At 36.8% G+C, this 19,080-nt stretch overlaps 1 protein-coding gene across 1 annotated transcript in view; it reads right to left on the reverse strand.

The window, feature by feature from the left end:
* The window catches only part of LOC139717727 (dystonin-like), a 63,942-nt gene that overhangs the window by 14,670 nt on the left and 30,192 nt on the right, over positions 1-19,080 (reverse strand). The window contains exons 22-26 of the mRNA XM_071629228.1: positions 18,844-19,030; positions 17,704-17,936; positions 15,962-16,195; positions 13,914-14,033; positions 13,282-13,472 (exon numbers count right to left, since the gene is read on the reverse strand). Coding sequence (XP_071485329.1) covers positions 13,282-13,472; positions 13,914-14,033; positions 15,962-16,195; positions 17,704-17,936; positions 18,844-19,030 — 965 coding nt within the window. The remainder of the gene's footprint in view (positions 1-13,281; positions 13,473-13,913; positions 14,034-15,961; positions 16,196-17,703; positions 17,937-18,843; positions 19,031-19,080) is intronic.

Genomic DNA, 19,080 nt, shown 5'->3' on the forward strand with positions numbered 1-19,080 from the left:
ATTACTCGTCTTTAATCAGTTCGGTTTATTTTTTTCCCATCAAATCTTGCAAGGAGTGAAACTAAATATGAAATCATATAAAACATGAGTAAAACAATCAAATTCAATTCAATCAAGTAAAAAAAAAAGAATTGCAAAATGATAAGTGAATCACCGAGTAACGTAAAGATATTAGTAATTTAACTATACCTGTACATATTTTGAAGGATAAAAATAACGTCTATATAGAAAAAGAGTGATCGTCTGAAAAGCTGGGCTTGTAGGCTGAATACATTGATCATCCAAAACATTATCAATGATACTGCTGTAATAATGTTCAACTTACCACATCAACTCAGTGTATTTTGCAAGTATCTTGATCTGTATCATTTACCCTCGGCAAAGTCGAATGTATAATTTATTATGTGCTGTGTTTTGTTAAAAAAAGAATGAAAATAAACGAAATGAATTTGATTGAATTTCAAAACTATATGCAGTTATAATCGTTTATACAATACCTGTACTTTTGAATACACATTTCATAATAGTATGTTGCCTTTATCTTGAAGCTCTTACAGGCAAAATTCATTCCGATGTTGTGATGTTTTGTATGGAAACATAAGTATCAGAGAAGCAGGTATGTGAAAACATTGGGAAAATTTAAACACACACACACAAGTTATCAACTGATATAAAGTTTAGGGAGTAAAGAGGGCGAATTGGCAGCTTTGTGTAACACAGGTGTTGAGCAGCTTTACGCTAACACTGTGTTTACCACTTCACTTCACTTTTGAAGGCTTTTATAACTTAACACTTCTAAGATTCATAGTTACGAAAAGGCTATACCCCCCCCCCCCCCCCCCTCACACACACACAACGCACACCATGCACACAGAAACATACAATACACTTTCCGTGTACTTCTACTGTGTGTGAAGTACCTTGCATGTGACGCGGCTGTTAATCGGACAAAGCTGTTGACTTTATGATACGCAATAAATATACTTTGTATACTGATAAGCGGTCACGACTTGATAACAGAAAGGGAAACAAACATGTCCAACGTGCACAATGTCATACATTTTTGTATTTCAAAGTGATCACATTGGAAAACGGACACATCACGTAGCTCCAACATTCGATTGTTGCACTCAGCTTGGAGGTGTTATAAATGATTACACTGCAGGTACAGTTAGATTGTTATCATAAATCCTCAATATTGTACAAAGTTCAAGAAATCATCGAGTCTTATCTTTACCTGGTTGTTCGGAGAAACCTGTCTTTTTTCTTTCTGTAGCAACAATATTGATACAAATTGAAACACATGTAAGCATATTGCAATGACACGTGACACGATAATGCTGATACACTTACGTTTAACCCTTTCTGTGCCAATTGGTCAAATGTGCACAAATTCCACACATAAGCCTATAAGCAAGTTGTTTTATAATGTGGCATGCAGAGGGTTGACAATGTTTTTGTTACCTAAGCTGCATGTCAGAGCTTGAATTTTTAACATCACCATTTTGTGTTCGTTTAATCACACAATTGTGAATGTTTATGGGGCATTACATGGGATGATATATTTTTTTTTGGGGGGGGGGTATGATGTTACCATGAAAAAAAATAATTATCTATATACAATTATTAATCTCCATGTTTTTTTAAATTAAGAGTAAGGAAAAGGTTACAATTATTTGAGATATGCTTCATAGATTTCTCGATACAATAATACGAAAAAGAGATAACAATTTCAAATCCTAAAAGAGTCATCCAGTTTATAGCGTGAAGGTATCAAAAAACTGAGTAAAGAGCAAACAATTGGCACTATCGATTCCAGGCGACCATGGTTACCGCTCTTCCCCAAAGAAATAACGGTTGATGGTGGCAAATATTGACGTGTTTATCCAACCAAAGGCCTGCAGTGTGGTGTGATTGCTGACAGCGCAACTCGTGACGACATGTTTTTTCAAATCCATTCGATATCACTCGAGTACCGAAGTAAAAAGGAAGAAGAACACTGTTTCATATTCATGTTATTCGAGCGTGCAAGTGTCGCCAACGCCCAACGCGCCCGACCAGCACTGGCAACGTGATTATTCTGCAATACAATAGAATCGGATCATTACATAGCGCCCTGACACAGTCAATGACTGGTTTCACAGCACTTCACAGCAAAATTCAGTCACAGATTAGCATCAAAAAGAAAAGTCTTAAGATTCTTCTTAAAGACACCAAGGGATGGGGAAATGTGGACGAACAGTGGTAGATCGTTCCACGATCGCGGTGCAGCCAGTCACAAAAGCATTGTCCCCTGCTCTACTGTTTGTTTTGGGTATATGGAGTAAGGTGCTAGGCCTATCTGCACTTGAACGTAGTCCACGTCGAGCAGAACAGTATGGAATGATTAGAGATCTAAGATAAGCAGGAGCTTCCCCTTGGAGACACTTATATATCTTGAAATCAATGCGCTGTGCAATTGGTAGCCAATGTAGCTGCTTCACCAAGGGGTTGACATGATCACACCTGTGGCACATGAAGATGAGTTTTGCCGAACGATTCTGTACCCTCTGAAAGCCCTGGGACCTGCTGAGAACTGATGCCATAAGCAGCAAGTTGGCGTAATTCAGTCTGGATGAAAAAATGGTTCTGATGTGCCAATTGCAAGTGTGATTACATTTGCAGTTTCTGAAATTACGGAAAATCAATATATATATATTTCTTTTAATCTTCTTTTTTTGTGTGTTCAAGATAAGATCGTTTAGCTAAGAATACCAAACCAAAATGACGTCACAATTTTGTTACTGATATCAGCAAGATCACTTTCTTGAAATGCTGATCAAATGAAATAGGCGATAATACATCGAGAAAATGTCATTTAGTGTGATTATATTCGCCGATTTTGAAATTACAAAAACAAAATCCTTGAAATCAGCAAATATTCCCTTGATGACCAGACTAAAATGTTATTACCAAGGGTTTCACGAAATTATACTTTATTCAATAATTTTAGGTTGCTATTACAAGATTACTCAGACTCTGTCAGATGACCATCTGGCAATGCCCAAACAATCCTCCATGTGGGAGGGGGAATCCAAAAGAGTTCGTGAGCTACTTTTTCCATTTTTGGAAACAGTTCCTTTATACTAATATCCTTGCTTATAACAAGCCGTCTTTTACCCATGAACTTTGATTCAAAATCATTTCCCTAATAAAAAAAAAACTAAAAGAAAATGTCTGTTGGTTTAACATTACAGCAGTGTGAAGAGAGTTGAGCCATCTGTCCAGGGGAGTTGTGCCAGCTTTGGAAGACATGTGCCACTTGGTGTAGTATTGAACCATGATATAAACAGATACAGATGAATTAAAAAATGAGATTTCAAGTAACCAGAAATAAATCTTAGCTAAGAAAACTGGTTTTATATTTACATTCAAGTAAATGAACATCTGGAAATTTAAGAGGTTCAAACATTCATCACGAGTGCCCTTTATCAACACCCTTGTTAGGAATTACTCTTATGACAATGAAGTTTTGCTTGTGCAATGGGACTTCGTTACGTTTACTCGTCAGCTTCCTATGTCTTAGATAGGATAATCCCATGCATAATGACGCAATGTAAAAAGAAACTACTCACTGGAACTGCAACCTGAATCTTAGAAAGTAACAAGGCACCATTACTTAAGAAACGTACTAAATAAATGTTACTAACCTATGTTTTCCTTTTCAGAGTGCTTGCCACTTGTATCAAACTCTGTCTAATCAAAGTGCATGACACGTGAAGAAAAACTACAGGCAAGTAATATATGATAATTTAAAAAAAAACTGGAATTTTGTGAGAGTAAAATCTACTGTTTCCTGCTAGTAAACTACATCAATTTTCTGGTGCCAAGAATGTGTGTGCACTGTTCACATCCATATTTGAAAAGCAAAGACCATTAAAGGTAATTACCCAACGATTCATGTCATCAAAGATTCACTGATAACGATTTCCTTTGGAGACCTCGTTGTTTACGATCTCTGAAAGGATATTTCCACAGTCGAAAAGAATGTTAAAGTGGATAGCTAGTAACTTTCAACTTTCAACTTTCAACTTTATTTTCACCTCCATCAAAATGAACAAAGAACTTTATGTACATTGCGTATACACGGGATATTTGTGTTACAGAACAAAACTTGAAAAGGTACATAAGAAAATTATGAAAGTGAAAAGTAGATGTGATTACATCTTTGTTAAATACATAAAGCGTATAATACAAGTCAACTAAGGATGAGGATGGAAGTGGAGGGTCCCACTAAGAAGCAAAGCTTGTACGATATGGGACCCTCAGAAAAATACACAAAACATCAATATAAAACACAATAAACGAACCGATGTCAACTGACATCAAAATGATTGGGAAGAGGAAAAAGAGAGAAAAGGAAAGGAAAAAGAAGAGGAAAAAAAGAGAGGAAAAAAAGGGAGAAAAAAGAGGGAACTACAGCATGTGCCATCGTGGACGCAAGCAATCTGGATTTCATAATGTAAAATAAGTGATAAAATACAAGCTGGATTGAATGTAATGCAAAACATTTTTTATACGTAGTTATGTTGGTAAGAATGCAGGAGAAAAAAAAAACACATCGTTATATTTAGAACACAGAGAGGGACATAGTTTAATAGGAGGACTTATGTAAAAAAAAAAATGATGACTTGACTGAGATGATAAAGGGAAACTAACTCTGTTGGATGTTGTAAAGTTTCAATAAAAATGGTTTTAATTTATTCTTAAAGGAATTCAGAGATTGAGCAGTAGTAATGTTACTGGGAAGTGAATTCCAGTACTTTGGCCCGTCGTAAATAAATGTGTTTTGAGCCAACAAAGTTCTCAGAAATGGCAAATGGAAATCATTTGATCGCCGTGTTGGATAATTATGAATGGATTGATTTCTTTGAAACATTGTTTCAAATATATTTGGGAGATTATTTTTATTATAATTATACATAAATTGTCCTAGATTAAACAAATACAAATCATTAATTTTCAATATTTTATGCTCATAAAATAGTGGGTCAGTATGGGACAAAAATGCAGTATGACATATAACACGGAGTGATTTCTTTTGCAATAAAAGTAATTTATCTAAGAATGTTTTATATGTATTTCCCCACGCGAGAATACCGTAACTTAAATGTGGCAATATTAAGGATGAATATAATACGAGCAGGGACGACAAAGGAAAACAAAACTTAAGCTTATTAATTATACCAATATTACGTGAAATAATTTTACATATACTGTCAATATGAAATTTCCAGGACAGCTTATTGTCAACTGTTACTCCAAGAAATTTTATATGGGAGACATTTTCGAGTGGAGTACCATCTAAAACAATATCAACAGGTAATGCCTCAGTAGAATTACTAAAGAGCATATATTTTGTTTTTTGAAGGTTAAGAGATAGCTTATTTGCTTTTATCCACTGGGCAACATTTTCTAATTCTAAATTTATTGTATTAACAAGGGTAAAAAGATTATTGTGTGAAAAAAATAGATTTGAGTCGTCTGCAAAAAGAATAAAAGAAAGAACATCTGATGATCTACAAAAATCATTTATGTAAACAGTAAACAACAGTGGACCTAATAAACTTCCCTGTGGCACCCCACATTTGATATTTGATATTTGTGAATTACAACCATTTAAAGAAACATATTGTTTCCTGTTCATGAGGTAGCTCCTGAACCACTCCAAGGCCTTCCCACGCACTCCATAATGGTGTAATTTGTTAAGTAAAATATCATGATTGATGGTGTCGAAGGCCTTGGAGAAGTCCAGGAACAAACCTATCAAATGAGAAGATTTATCGATAGCATGTGCCACTTTTTCTATAAAACTCAATAATGCATGTGTGGTGCTATGTTTCTCCCTAAATCCAAATTGAGAATTCGTAAATATATGATTAAATTTAAAGAAATTAATAGTTCTTTTATAAATAATTTTTTCAAGAATTTTTGACAATGCACTTAACAAAGAAATTGGTCGGTAATTATTTACATCTAATTTGTCACCTTTTTTAAACAAGGGGATGACTTTTGCTATTTTCATACTTTCGGGGAAGGTGCCATTAAAAAGGGATAGATTAAATATATGAGCTAAGGGATCCGCAATTGACGATATTACCCCCTTTAAAAGAAAATTGCTGATGTCATCGTGTCCAGCACTTTTTTTGGAAGTGAAATCAGAGACAATATTAATTATCTCCTGAGTGTATGTTGGATTAAAAAATATTGAACTAGAATTTGGGGGACCCAAAAATTCGGAAAAATGTTTTGTGGAGGGAGGAATATTACTTGCCAGGCTTTCCCCAATTGAAGAAAAATGGTTATTCAAAACATCACAAATTTGTTGAGAATCTTCAAGAATTTCACCATCAAATCTAATTTTTGTAATATTTGACTTAACATTTGATATATTCATGGCTTGCTTTAAAACTTTCCATGTATTTTGCATATCATGCCTGTAAAATTGTAACTGATTAGTATAATATTTTTTCTTTTCTATTCGTATAATTTTCGTCAAAGTATTTTTGTAACTAGTGTATTTCAACTTTGATTGCTCAGTACGTTTCATTTTAAATCTGTAATATAAATTATTCTTTCTATTTATTGAACGCAGGAGCGATTTTGAAATCCATGGGAGCCTGGGTATTTTTTTGTAATTAGCTGATTTTTCTCTACGTTTTGGAATACAAATGTCCAAATGTTGGATAAAAATCTTCATAAAATATTCATAAGACAAATTAACATCATCTGTATCAAAGATACAGGACCAGTCTGCGGTGTCTAAGCTAGCACCTAGCCTGGCTATACTTTCATGAGTAATTCTTCGTTTAAATATATTGTTGTTTTTATTATTAACTGCTCCATTTAAAGAAAAACCAGTCGAGATGGGGAAATGATCGGTGATATCTGAGAGTACTACAAAAGCATCAGGAGGAGGAAGAATGTTACAAAAAATGTTATCAATTAAAGAAACAGATTCATTAACTATACGTGTGGGTTTAAATATTAAGGGTAAAAAAGAGGCAGACAAAAATATTTCCAAAAAATCTTGCGACATATTATTCTGTTTTAGCAAATCTATATTAAAATCACCCATTATAAAACAATTTTTGTTGATAAAAAGTGGGTTTTTAACCAGATCCGAAAAATAATCTAAAAATGATTTAGTATTCGCATTTGGTGGTCTATATACTACACCTATGATTATATTTTTGCTGCCTGGAACTGTGATTTCAATAAATAAAGACTCAAAAAAATCAGTCATACTGGTGAACTCATCGCGGACTACATAATCATAATTTTGTTTAACATATATGGCAACGCCTCCACCTACCCTATTTTGTCTGTTATTAACCACTAAATCGTACCCGTCGAGAGCGAAGGGAAGACTGGAGTCATGAGAGAGCCAGGTTTCGGTTAAACCTACCGCCGAGATATTATGCATGATGGGACTATTTAAAAATAACCTCAATTCTTCAAAATGCTTATTAATACTTCTGATATTAAAATGTAAAAGAGAAAAAGTAGTACTATCATATTCCTTGACAACATTGGTAAATTGGGATTGAGTAAGATATTCAGAAGACGGACTTTGCAATTGGTTCTCTGTGTCAAAATCATAGTCTAATTCTTGCGGCGATGAATTAAAACTGTCAGAAACATAATTATCAAAAAAATTGTCATTTTGATTGATATTTGATTCGTTTTGTTCAAAAGAAGGTCCTGCCAAATCAAAAAAGTCATCATCATTAATTGAATTGAATGCTGTGTCTATAGAATTGCGTATTAAAGGGTGAGCGTGTTGTCCGTTGCTTGAGTCCACGAGGGCACCTGTAGAGGGCAGTATAGAACAATTTGACTGTGGAGATTGTTGCAATATTGCAGTTACACATTTTATCGTTGTCTCTTAATATAACGTTGTCTACAAAGGAAAATAGGATCGTCCTATACATAACATTAATACGATCTAAGTAGGCACAAACATAAAGACAACAGTTTGTCATAAGCATGAATACTAATATTCAAAATAAGTTATAATAAAACTCCGGTAATTGTTCTATATCCGATCAATAGAGGGAACACATGTATGTAATACGTATTGTGTTATGACAGAAGAGAAGACATCTCAAGTCTTATAGGGACCGCCAACCGCCAGTATATCGAGCAAATACTAGGTTCCCAAGGGCAACTCTAGGAAGGAAATCCTTACCCGAAGAATCAATTTTACAAGAAATGAAAAAAAAAAAAATAACCGTTTTTATCATTAATTCTATACGGATTCCTCCTCTCCCATAACTGCAGCGCAAAAGATCACCCGTCCCTATGCCCCAAAAAGACAAACACGCTGGGACCGCCGACGGCCAGTATATTATATAGGGCAAATACATGGTTGCCAAGGGCAACTCTGTAGCGAACAAGGCACACACCAAATTCGAGCAAGTTACAAGTTGACATAATATATTGTAATAAACTGTATTAAACTGTGCAGCCGGTCCACTGCGTGAGTGGAGAAGAATACAATACTCGGCTGATACTGTCAGTTCTGATGGCACCCGTTGGCAGATGCCATCCTGGACAAAAAGAACATGTAGGGCAAATACACGGTTGCCAAGAGCAACTCTATAGCGAACAAAGCACACACCAAATTCGAACAAGTTACAAATTGACATAGTATGTTGTAATAAATTGTATCAAACTGTGCAGCCGGTCCACTGCGTGAGTGGAGAAGAATACAATACTCGGCTGATACTGTCGGCACCCGTTGGCAGATGCCACCCTGAACAAGAAGAACAAACTGAACAATTCACCCTGGATAACTATACAACCTGTATAAGATGCTTAAGCGTGTTTCAATAATGATAATGAAATTTAGCTTGTGTACGTTGACTGCTAAAAGGTTGAGTAATTTGGGAGCATACCTAGATATTTAAAACATCAGCTGATGGAGTTCTGAATTGGTATGCCAATTAATCAGAAAAATATTTCGACCAAGAGAGAGTGAGAGAGAAAAAGAAAAACACCCAAACACATTTTATTAACTTATTGTCGTTATCGTAAAGGGTATATATCAACAACAACAACAAGATCCACACGCTGGGACCGCCAACAGTTACTACATAGGACCGCCAACAGTTACTACATAACTGATCGGTGGGAATCAGTGGGAATGCTGGGGGATGATTGTTCCATTTCTTGTGGGATTCATTTGCAAGATTACATTACATATCTATTGTTGTGTGAAAATTATTTGCTTCAGAACGGTCGCATATTCAAGTAATGTTCAGATTAATGCTCCGTCACTGTACAGGCATGGAAACCTGGAAACATAGATCGCCAGCACTTCCTTGTTTCCATTTCCATAATCGACGCAACCTGCACACAAATCACAGAGCTTGAAGAGTTTGGTGTGTATGGCGCGCACTCTACTGACGCTGTTTATGTAGGCTCAGCTATCGAAGAACCTCAAAACAAACACTACGGCTATATCTTTTGGTGCTGATATGAATAGAAAATTGAATATTGAACTAATGTGCAATCGCGAAAGGAAAAAAAAAACGAGCTAGGATTTTCATCGGGCTGATCTTAAAACACCAAATAATAACAAATGTACACACAATTATCAAAGACGTTGTTTTGCCTTGTCTTTTCAAGAGTTGTAATCAACTACAGTTGCGGATAAATGACCACTCGCACACACTCAACAGCGATGTACATAAACATGTTATGTACAGAGGGGCGTGCATATTATCAGACCGAAGTGGCAGAAATGAAAGCTACCCTACTTATAGAAATCTACACGTTTTACATGCGCAAAATGTATCCGGACGTATTGAGATGGAGTGATTAACATATTGTTATGTTACGTTCACTGCAATTACATGATGTGCTCTTATGTGTGAAGGTGTTGATTATCGAGAACGATGATCATAATTGTACGTTAATTTCAAGTCACAACAGAGTTTTTTTGTATATTTCATGGACCATGTTGTGCTTAAGTACGTGTTTTGTTTCAGTCGCAACATGGGAGAGAAATGATGAAGGTGTAGATAATGCAACCCCTTTTCTCCCTCTCCCCTAGTCGAAGAAATATGGGAGGTGTAGTTTATGTAAATACAAGCGGAATAGTTCATGTCAATTCAATTGATTTTATTGATAATCATAAAAGTAGAAATATAATATACAGTGTAAAATATGTCGGGGAGTTCACAAAGAAAGCCAAAGGCTTGAGAAAAAGTGATCCCCTTCGTAGAGGTGAATACATAAGAATACTGAGTATGCAAATGCAGATTCAGAGTTACATTCAGAGTATTGGCTAATAACAGTTACAGATTACATAGACAAATAAAATGAAATAAAATATATATGCTACTACATTGCACAAATAAGACAAAGAGACAGAACAAAACTGACAAAGATGGACTGAAATATCACACATTTCAATAGGCATTTGAAATATATATATATTTTTTTATATCTAGACTTGAAAGCTCTTTGAGTGAATGCATTCTTTAAAAAAAAAAATGAATTTAAATCATTCCAGAACTCAGCACCTTTATATATATATATATTTTTTTTTTGTATACCCAGACGACAAAATGGCAACACAACATTGTCCTTATTTCGAGTTTCAATGTTGTGTAGTGTACGATTCACTGTAAGACAACCATTAAAAATATCGGGTAAAATTGTATTCGAATATTTATACATAAAAAGACCAAGTTTGACTGAGACACTGTCGGACAGTGTAAGAGTAATCATCTTTTCTTTTCTTTCTTTTTTTCATTGAAGCGGTGCGGTCAAAATGGTTGCAATTTTTAATAAATTCGAACTGCTTCTTTTTCTTTAAAACAAATAAACGACGCAAATTAGTTAAGCTGGTTCCAGACCATACAAGACTACAGTACCCAAAATGAGGCAAGATAAAGGCATTATACAACATAAAAAGAGTATGTAACGGCAGTACTGAACGGAGCTTATGCATTATACCGATAGAGATACTAATCTTTCCATGAAAACTATTCACATAAAATTATTTAGTCCAAGTCACTTTATCATCTATAATCACTCCTAAATAATTGATATTGTCGACTTCATCAATGATTCGATTATCAGTCTTAATTTCTAGATACGAAATTAATAAAACATCTTGTCGAAAACTTCTGTTAGAGCGGAATATCATATATTTTGTCTTATCACTATTAATCTGTGGCTTTATATTGGCTCGGAGCCAGTCATAAACGCACATCAATGCAGTGTTAACAGTACTATACAGAGTATCTAAATCTGTATGTGAAAGCAATGTATTTGTATCATCTGCATACAGAATGCATCTCAAAGATTTTGATGTTCTTATTACAATCATAAACGTATATCAAGAAAAAAAGAGGGACCAAAATACTGCCTTGAGGCACCCCACATTAGACAGCTTTTAAAATCAAGAAAGTAGCCTTTTTTTTTAGAAGGAAAAGGACACCGAATTTTCACTGTATTCTAACCCTAAACTTTCTCCCTTTAGCAGTCACCTGCTTCTAAGCAAGAAGCAAGGTACAGCACGTGATTGTTTCCGGCGTCGTTTCGCTGTGATCCCAATTTTCAGAGCTGAAATGTAGCAATACAACGCAATACGCCTGCGTAATGATAGAATTCTTTATTGTAATGTGTACTGTGTGCGGAGTGCTGTCTGTAATTCCAAAGGTTCGTTATTCCAAAGGTTCCTTAATCCGTAACACACAAATCTTAAAATGGAAAAGGCTTCGTTAATCCAAACAGTTGTGGCGTTATTCCGAAGGTTCGTTAATCTGAAAATGAAATAGGGTTTACTATTCTGAAGGCTCGTCTATCCGCAAATGAAATAGGGTTCGTTATTCCAAAGGTTCGTTAATCCGAAAATGAAATAGGGTCCGTATCGAACCTTCGGAACAACAAACTTTATTATTTTTGGATTAACGAACCTTCAGAATAACATGTCTTATTTCTTTTTCGGATTACTGAACCTTCGGAATAACGCACCTTATTTCATTTTCGGATTAACGAACCTTCGGAATAACGAATCTTTGCAATAACGAACTGTAACCCTGTGTGCTCACAAGAATCTTGTCCATTGGCGTTGTTGTGTTACCCTGTGAATTATTTGGAGCTTTGTAAATGTTGCATAATAACTTCATTCTAGTATTTTTACACTGAATACAAACGAGATGAAACAATGAATTTTACGTTCAGGCTTCATTAAAATTACCACCGAATATCTTTTGCTTTCTCTTATATATTGTTAAGTCAGGTAACTCCCACCAAAAAAAAAAAAAATAATGATGATGATACAGAAATCAGAGAGACAAGCCTGGCACAAGTGTTCTGAATCTAATGATACTAATGTGCGACATACCAATGGACTCTTTTTTGTATTTTTTTTTGCTCTTTAATATTGTTAATAACCCACTGCCAACGATTCTGTTAAAATCACAACTATCAAATTGATTTTGTAGTCCTGTCACATCAAAATATGCAGCACATCTGATGGTACTTGTCGAATGGTTTCAAACTGTATCGTATATCACTAATGAAAGCAGTGATAATTATGACATCACATAGTACACCAAATACGCCATCAAGATGTGGAAAGGCATAAGTCGAGCCCGCAACGCACAGCCAGAATCAGGCGTTTCGAGTGGGTAATCCTGGACAGGGGTGCTGTTTGAAACGGACAACGTTCTATACAAAGTAACCACACCCTTGCCCGTCGTAAGTGCTTGGGGAGGCCAAACAAAGTCGTGGCATCTGCTTTCGTTAATTTCCATACCTTCATCGTAAGAACAGCAGTAGATAGGGCTACTATTTAACTTCATCCAGAACGTACCATAAACGTAACGACCGTTATTATGTACTTGGCCCTTGTAGGGGACTTTCTCTCCATGTTGATAACAAGCCAACATTGGACTTCCTATGCCGGAGTCGGCTCGGCAGGAAACTTCTGCGTATTCAGAGGAAAAGCGACAGGAGGACTCCTGTATGTTGCATTGGGCATTGCCACGTGGTTTATGTACCCCGACTTCTTTTTCTAGCAGAACGGTCTTGCTAAATTCGGCATCGATCGATGTCAGTGTCAGTATGTACACGTCAGCATCTTCTTCAGAGATGTCTGATATCTCGACTGTAATACTCACAGTGTCGTCTGTTTGTGTGTAGCTAATTTTGAAACGATCATATTGGCTCAGAGATTTAAATCCTTCTGCATGTCGGTTGGTTAAAGTGCAAAAAGGATGCCTCTTAGACTCGAATCTCACATTGAAGAACACGATCAGACCGTCACGTGCAGTCCACGAAGCGTCGAAGGTAATGGTCCCCCGAGCTCCTGCCTCAAAGTGATACTGGGTCCTCTCAGAGGCCAAACAGAACGCAGTTATCAGAACAACAGCAGTCACTGTCAACTGGATAATCATCAGCTTGTGTCCTTTCTGGAATTATAGAATATGCAAAATGAAAATTAAGCATCAAAATACCGATCCAGCAGCTAAGGGATTGTGTGTGTGCGTGTGTGTGTGTGTGTGTGTGTGTGTGTGTTTTCACAATATGAGGGCACCAAAATTTCTCTACAAAATACAAACAATGCATACATCTTTCTTCAAGCTTTTCCCGATCGGGACGCATGTAAAAATAGGCACACCAACGTAATCTTCAGGAAGGATACCAGCAAACGCATGTTTTCTATTTTGTTTTCTCTCTCCCTTTACTGCCCCTTTTAATAATTGTTGTCCTTTGTTGTGTTGTTGTTGTTTTTTCCGTGCGTGTGTGTATGATATGAATTCTTTTTAGGGCTGATACCTTACGTTAGGAACTGTCTCTTTTTTTTTCAACTTAGGTCCTCTTGTGCATACCCAGAAGGAACGTGTACTTACAACATCTTCGCCGTAACGTTTCAGCCTGCCTGGAATACTCAGTACGAAGGGCAGCAAATGTGCAACACGGACGGGTCTGGTTTCAGTAGGAAGGTGACTCAACTCCCTGGTTCCAGTGACCTAGGTTATGATGGGATTATTTTTGAATAGTGGAAGTGATTGCAACATTGTTGTAATGAGAATAAAGGCTATAAAGTCAGGCAGTGATAAATGCAAAACCTGTTCTGCGCAGTGTACCTGTTGAGTTAATCAAAACTAAATGACGACATAATTGTTAGCAGCCAAAGAAAATTGACAAATGATGGTTATATCTCGCACACACACACACACACACACACTACAAACACTACACACACACACACACACACACACACACACACACACACACATACACTTAGCTGGGCCTGTTCAACACTGTATGCGCCGAAAGCCAAACCACTTCTCCCATCATTCCTCCTTATTATTACAATAGTGATTACCAAGATGATCTATTGCTTCTTGTCAATCGTTGCACAATTTTGTATATTAGTTTCATAAGAATTTAGGTAACTGAACGTAACAAAATCTCTTCCCTTCCATTTGCCGTAAGAAAAGAATGATTGCCGAAGAAAGCATCATCGAAACGTCATTCAGGATGAATGAATACGTCCCTGCTTCCTAGCATATTAGGTGAGCTTCAAATTGTCTTCCATTGACAGTCAGCGTGACGTTGCCCAAACAATAAGAGCTAGCTGACGATGTGCGATCGTAAGTTCGGGAAAAAAGAGACAGGATTCTATTTGTTGGTGTTGTTGTTGTTGTTTTCGTCGTTTTGTCTTTATGACTCGCCCCGATTGTTTAGCTTCACTGCACCGTGCGTTACAACTGTTGTCATGATTTATGCAGAAAAAATTTGCGTAAAGAACATCCACATTATGTCTTTTGAGTTATTGTATACGTCTAAAAAAAAAAAAACAATGACATGTACTAACCGCAGGAAAACAAAAAACAATAATGAGAAGGTACAATTTTACGAAGTAAAAAGTCTAGCAGCGCATTCATTTCAATTAGATTTATTTCCTTTTTCCTTCCGCAGAACATGACGCAAGAATAATCACGAGTACACATTAATTGACTGTAAGACGAAAATTAGAATGGAAGCATGGCCTGCTGGAAAGAACACAGTCTTCCACAGTGTGTTTCCAATGTGTTCACATAGTCGACTATATGAAAACGCTCTAATTCAACAGTGTGATGATGATTTCACACGACGGTGTATTTTTTTTTCACATAGTAAGGATGTGTTTCACACTGTGAATTGATCATTCGCAATGTATTTACATTGAATAAAAACGTTTAACAGTGTGAAGAGATTTCATGCTGTGTTCACAATAGGGTCACACTGTGTTTCACGTTGTCTTTCACACTGTGTTTCACACTGTGTTTCAAATTGTCTTTCACACTGTGTTTCACATTATCTTTCACACTGTGTTTCACATTGTCTTTCACACTGTGTTTCGCACTGTGTTTCACATTGTCTTTCACACCGTTTCACACTGTGTTTCACATTGTCTTTCACACTGTGTTTCACACTGTGTTTCACATTGTCTTTCACACTGTGTTTCACACTGTGTTTCACATTGTCTTTCACATTGTGGGACACTGTGTTCTTTCCAGCTGGGTGGATACATGACATTGTATAATGGATGTATGTATGCATGCTTGTATACATAGTTCAGAGTCAAACTTGTAACATTATGTATTTTTTATTATATGTGTTCTACTATCTGCTATCTGTTATCTATGTTTTGTTACATCAATGCGTTAAGGACGCCCTAATGACGAATAAGTAGGTAAGCGGCGGAAGACATCTTTGATGACAGACGGGAGAACAAAAATTCCATGTTGATTATACATTCTAATGCCAAGCGACATCTGGCACGTTTTGATTTCAGTTTACTAGCTCACAGGTTTTTTATTCTCTGTTCTCTACAATTGCCAGTGGGGACTGATGATGATAAATGGCTGGCTACCCAAATGAACAGACTGGGATGACAGATTGTACTCGCCTTCTCATCCTCCTCTTTAACGAGATTCTCTAGCTTCTGGGAGACATCCCTCAACCAGGCGTCAGTGTTGTCGCAAACCTGGTCGTAGAGCGCCTTTAGTTTGTCCACTGTTTCCTCCAATAGCTGAAGCCGGTCATCGGTCAGCTTATCTCGGAAATCACGTTTGAAATCCCCCGCCGAGGTGACTGTTTTGATGAGCTGTGGTTGCTTGGATTCAAACTCCCTCAGAAGAACCTAATGTCAAACAGGGCACATTGATTACCTACTTTTGATGGAACTCGAATCATAACATAATCACACATACATCTCTTTTCCCTTGTAATAGTGTACATGTACTCATATAAAAGGACAACCTTTAACAATACATTCATTTCGAAATAGACAGGGGATGCATTAGTGTATGGGGGAAGTAATCCCTATTTTCATCAATCGATATCAACAAAGAATTATAACAGCTGAAGTGATTTCAGTTCGGAATTGGCAATTATAGGCCTATACGAGTGCAAACCCACAAACATATATGTGACCGTGCACCTCAAAACGAACATAAAGTCGCACACACTGATTTTGCGTGAGGACTGAAAATAAGTGAAATGGGTCACCCTAGCCGAACTTGACTTTTTCACATTTTTTGAAAGAGCGGGTCTTGTTATACATTATGCTAAAATTTGGTATCATACAACGGGCAGGAAAATGTGTTTTTTAGCAGTTTATCTCGAACATTTTTGGTAGAATAGTGTGATTAGGTGTGTCTTTAGAATCCCTTTTTCATTTCTGAAAAACCTTGTCCACTTTCTTCACTTTCAACTCCAATAACTTTTGAAAGGATAGTGCTACTGCTTTGAAAATTAGCCCCAGTTTGTCCCATTCATCGCACAGCCAGCACGTTTTGGTAAAGATTAAGCGCTTGAATAGACACTGTACTTCAGAGCCTCTTTTCTCAGTTCACACTTTTCCTGAGTGTGTGCTTTCTTTCCAATATTTAAAAAGGTTAGGAGAGTCAATTTGATTTGAGTTATACATCATTTTAAAGCTTAAAGTCTGCTCTTTCAGAATATGGTCTTAACTAAAAAAATCATGTTTGGCGACTTTTTGTTTGTTTTGAGGTGCAGGGTCACATATTATCGATCAATACATGAACTGTAACACGTTTAGCAATATTTGATCCTAACTTGAATGAATACCATATATAGTTGATGAAATTCAATTCAATTCAGTTTAATAACGTATTGGCCTCAACAGTGGATTTGTTTTGTTTACATACCGTTTACAAAAACATGTTATTCATTGCAAAAACACATCATTTTGTCAACATTGTAAAACGTACAAATGTCAAGCAACATTATTAACTTCCCTATTGAAAATTGGGATATTGGCACATCTTAGTATAGTGTAAACTGTGAATGCAACTTATTATAATGAATTGATACTGGTGATTATTTTCATGTCTGTAGGGTACAATAAGAAAATACATGAATTACATTCTTCAAAAACTAAATAAAAGGATGGAGCAAGGCACACAGGAATTCAGGTAACGGAATGATCTTGGTCTGATTGATCTCCTCTCACTCCTCAATATGTTGTATTGGTCATGAGTGGGTGGATATAGTCAGCAGCAATTCCATCTAATGAATAAATGCAGATTTCATATCCATTCGATCTTGACATAAGAATTCTTCTAAATTCGCACAAGACAAGATTTTCAGATATATTCAGCTTTGAACATGTTATGGTTATATTACCTTGAAGGACTCGATCTCTTTCCGGAGTGTCTCAATTTCTTGGCTCTTGGGCTTGCATTGTTTAAGGTTGGTCTGAGTGGCCTCCACCCACGCAAGGAGCTGCTTGGCGTTGTCCGTCTCCTCGAGGTAATGTTTGACGACATGCAGCTCGTCCTGACGTTCGATCAGACGTTTTCGCAGATCGGCGTAGCGCTGGTTGACATCATAAAGGTCATGCTTTACAGAAGTTTCATCTAGTGATTTTAATGGTAACCACATAGAAAAAATGACATCTAATGAAGTTATAATGATCATCTCTTAGCATTCTGTTGACGCCAGACATATGTGCTATGTGTTTATGTGCTCCCGTATGTAGAAATGAGATGCACTAAAACACTACAATAATAATGCTCCAGGCATACGGTTGGAGAAAAAAAAAAGGTGTTGTCATCAAGTTGGTGACAATCTGATGATTTAGCAAACTTCCTATAAAAAAATAAATAAATAATGATGATAATTTGACACAAAGCTTGATTATGTATCAGTTGTATCTGAATACAAGTGTGGCCAGAATTGTTAAACGACTAAAATCCTCACCACACTAACGGATTCTGTCACAATTTATAAGGAGTCAAAAGGGGCCTGAACTTTCGATCCTAGTAGAATCTTCGTCAGAGGCAAAATGACAAGCAAGCAGGGAAAGCAATCACATATAAGGACTTCACGCAACAAGAGCAGACAGGAACAGGCTGGGTACACAGAGCAAAGGAAACCAAGGAGAGGGAGGGAGGTCACGGGCAAGGAGCCCAACAGGTAAAGGGAGGGGGATTAGAGCAGGAGGGTGGACAGACAAAAGGCAGAGGAGAGCGGACAGACAAAAGGCAGAGAAGGATCGAGAGGATCAAAGGGGCAACCAATGAAGGAAAAGGATGAAAAGGGAGGCAACATCAAAGAAGATAAGGAACACCAGAGGGATAAAGAAAGGGAAAGAGTGAAAAAGCAACAGCAAGGAGGAGGGGGGCTGAGCAAACAGTTTATAAGGCATTAATTAATCGGTTTATCAATTCCGTTTATCCTACTATTGTAGAGGTTATCATTGCAGTAAAATTATTGCAGTGTAGACTTTCTAAAACGAGGGCAAAGTGTTTCTCAAATTCTTACCATCAGGATAGGGCTCTGAATCGACCCTAGATGAAGTCAACGCCTCCTGGCCTAGCTGGGTGGACTGGTAGAGGGGCTTACGAGGGACTGGTTGGGCCACGCCCCTCCTTAGTGCATTCAGCGATTCTCCGGTGCGGTTCAGGATCATGATGTTCGATTCATATACGTCAACCTCTTCCATGAACCGCTGGAATGATATTTCCGCAATGAAATTAACTGATACCTAACGCACCTCGA

The sequence above is a fragment of the Diadema antillarum genome, unplaced genomic scaffold (assembly GCF_040938485.1).
Source record: "Diadema antillarum isolate AM-2024a unplaced genomic scaffold, OU_Dant_1.0 scf00000081, whole genome shotgun sequence".
NCBI lineage: Eukaryota > Metazoa > Echinodermata > Echinoidea > Diadematoida > Diadematidae > Diadema > Diadema antillarum.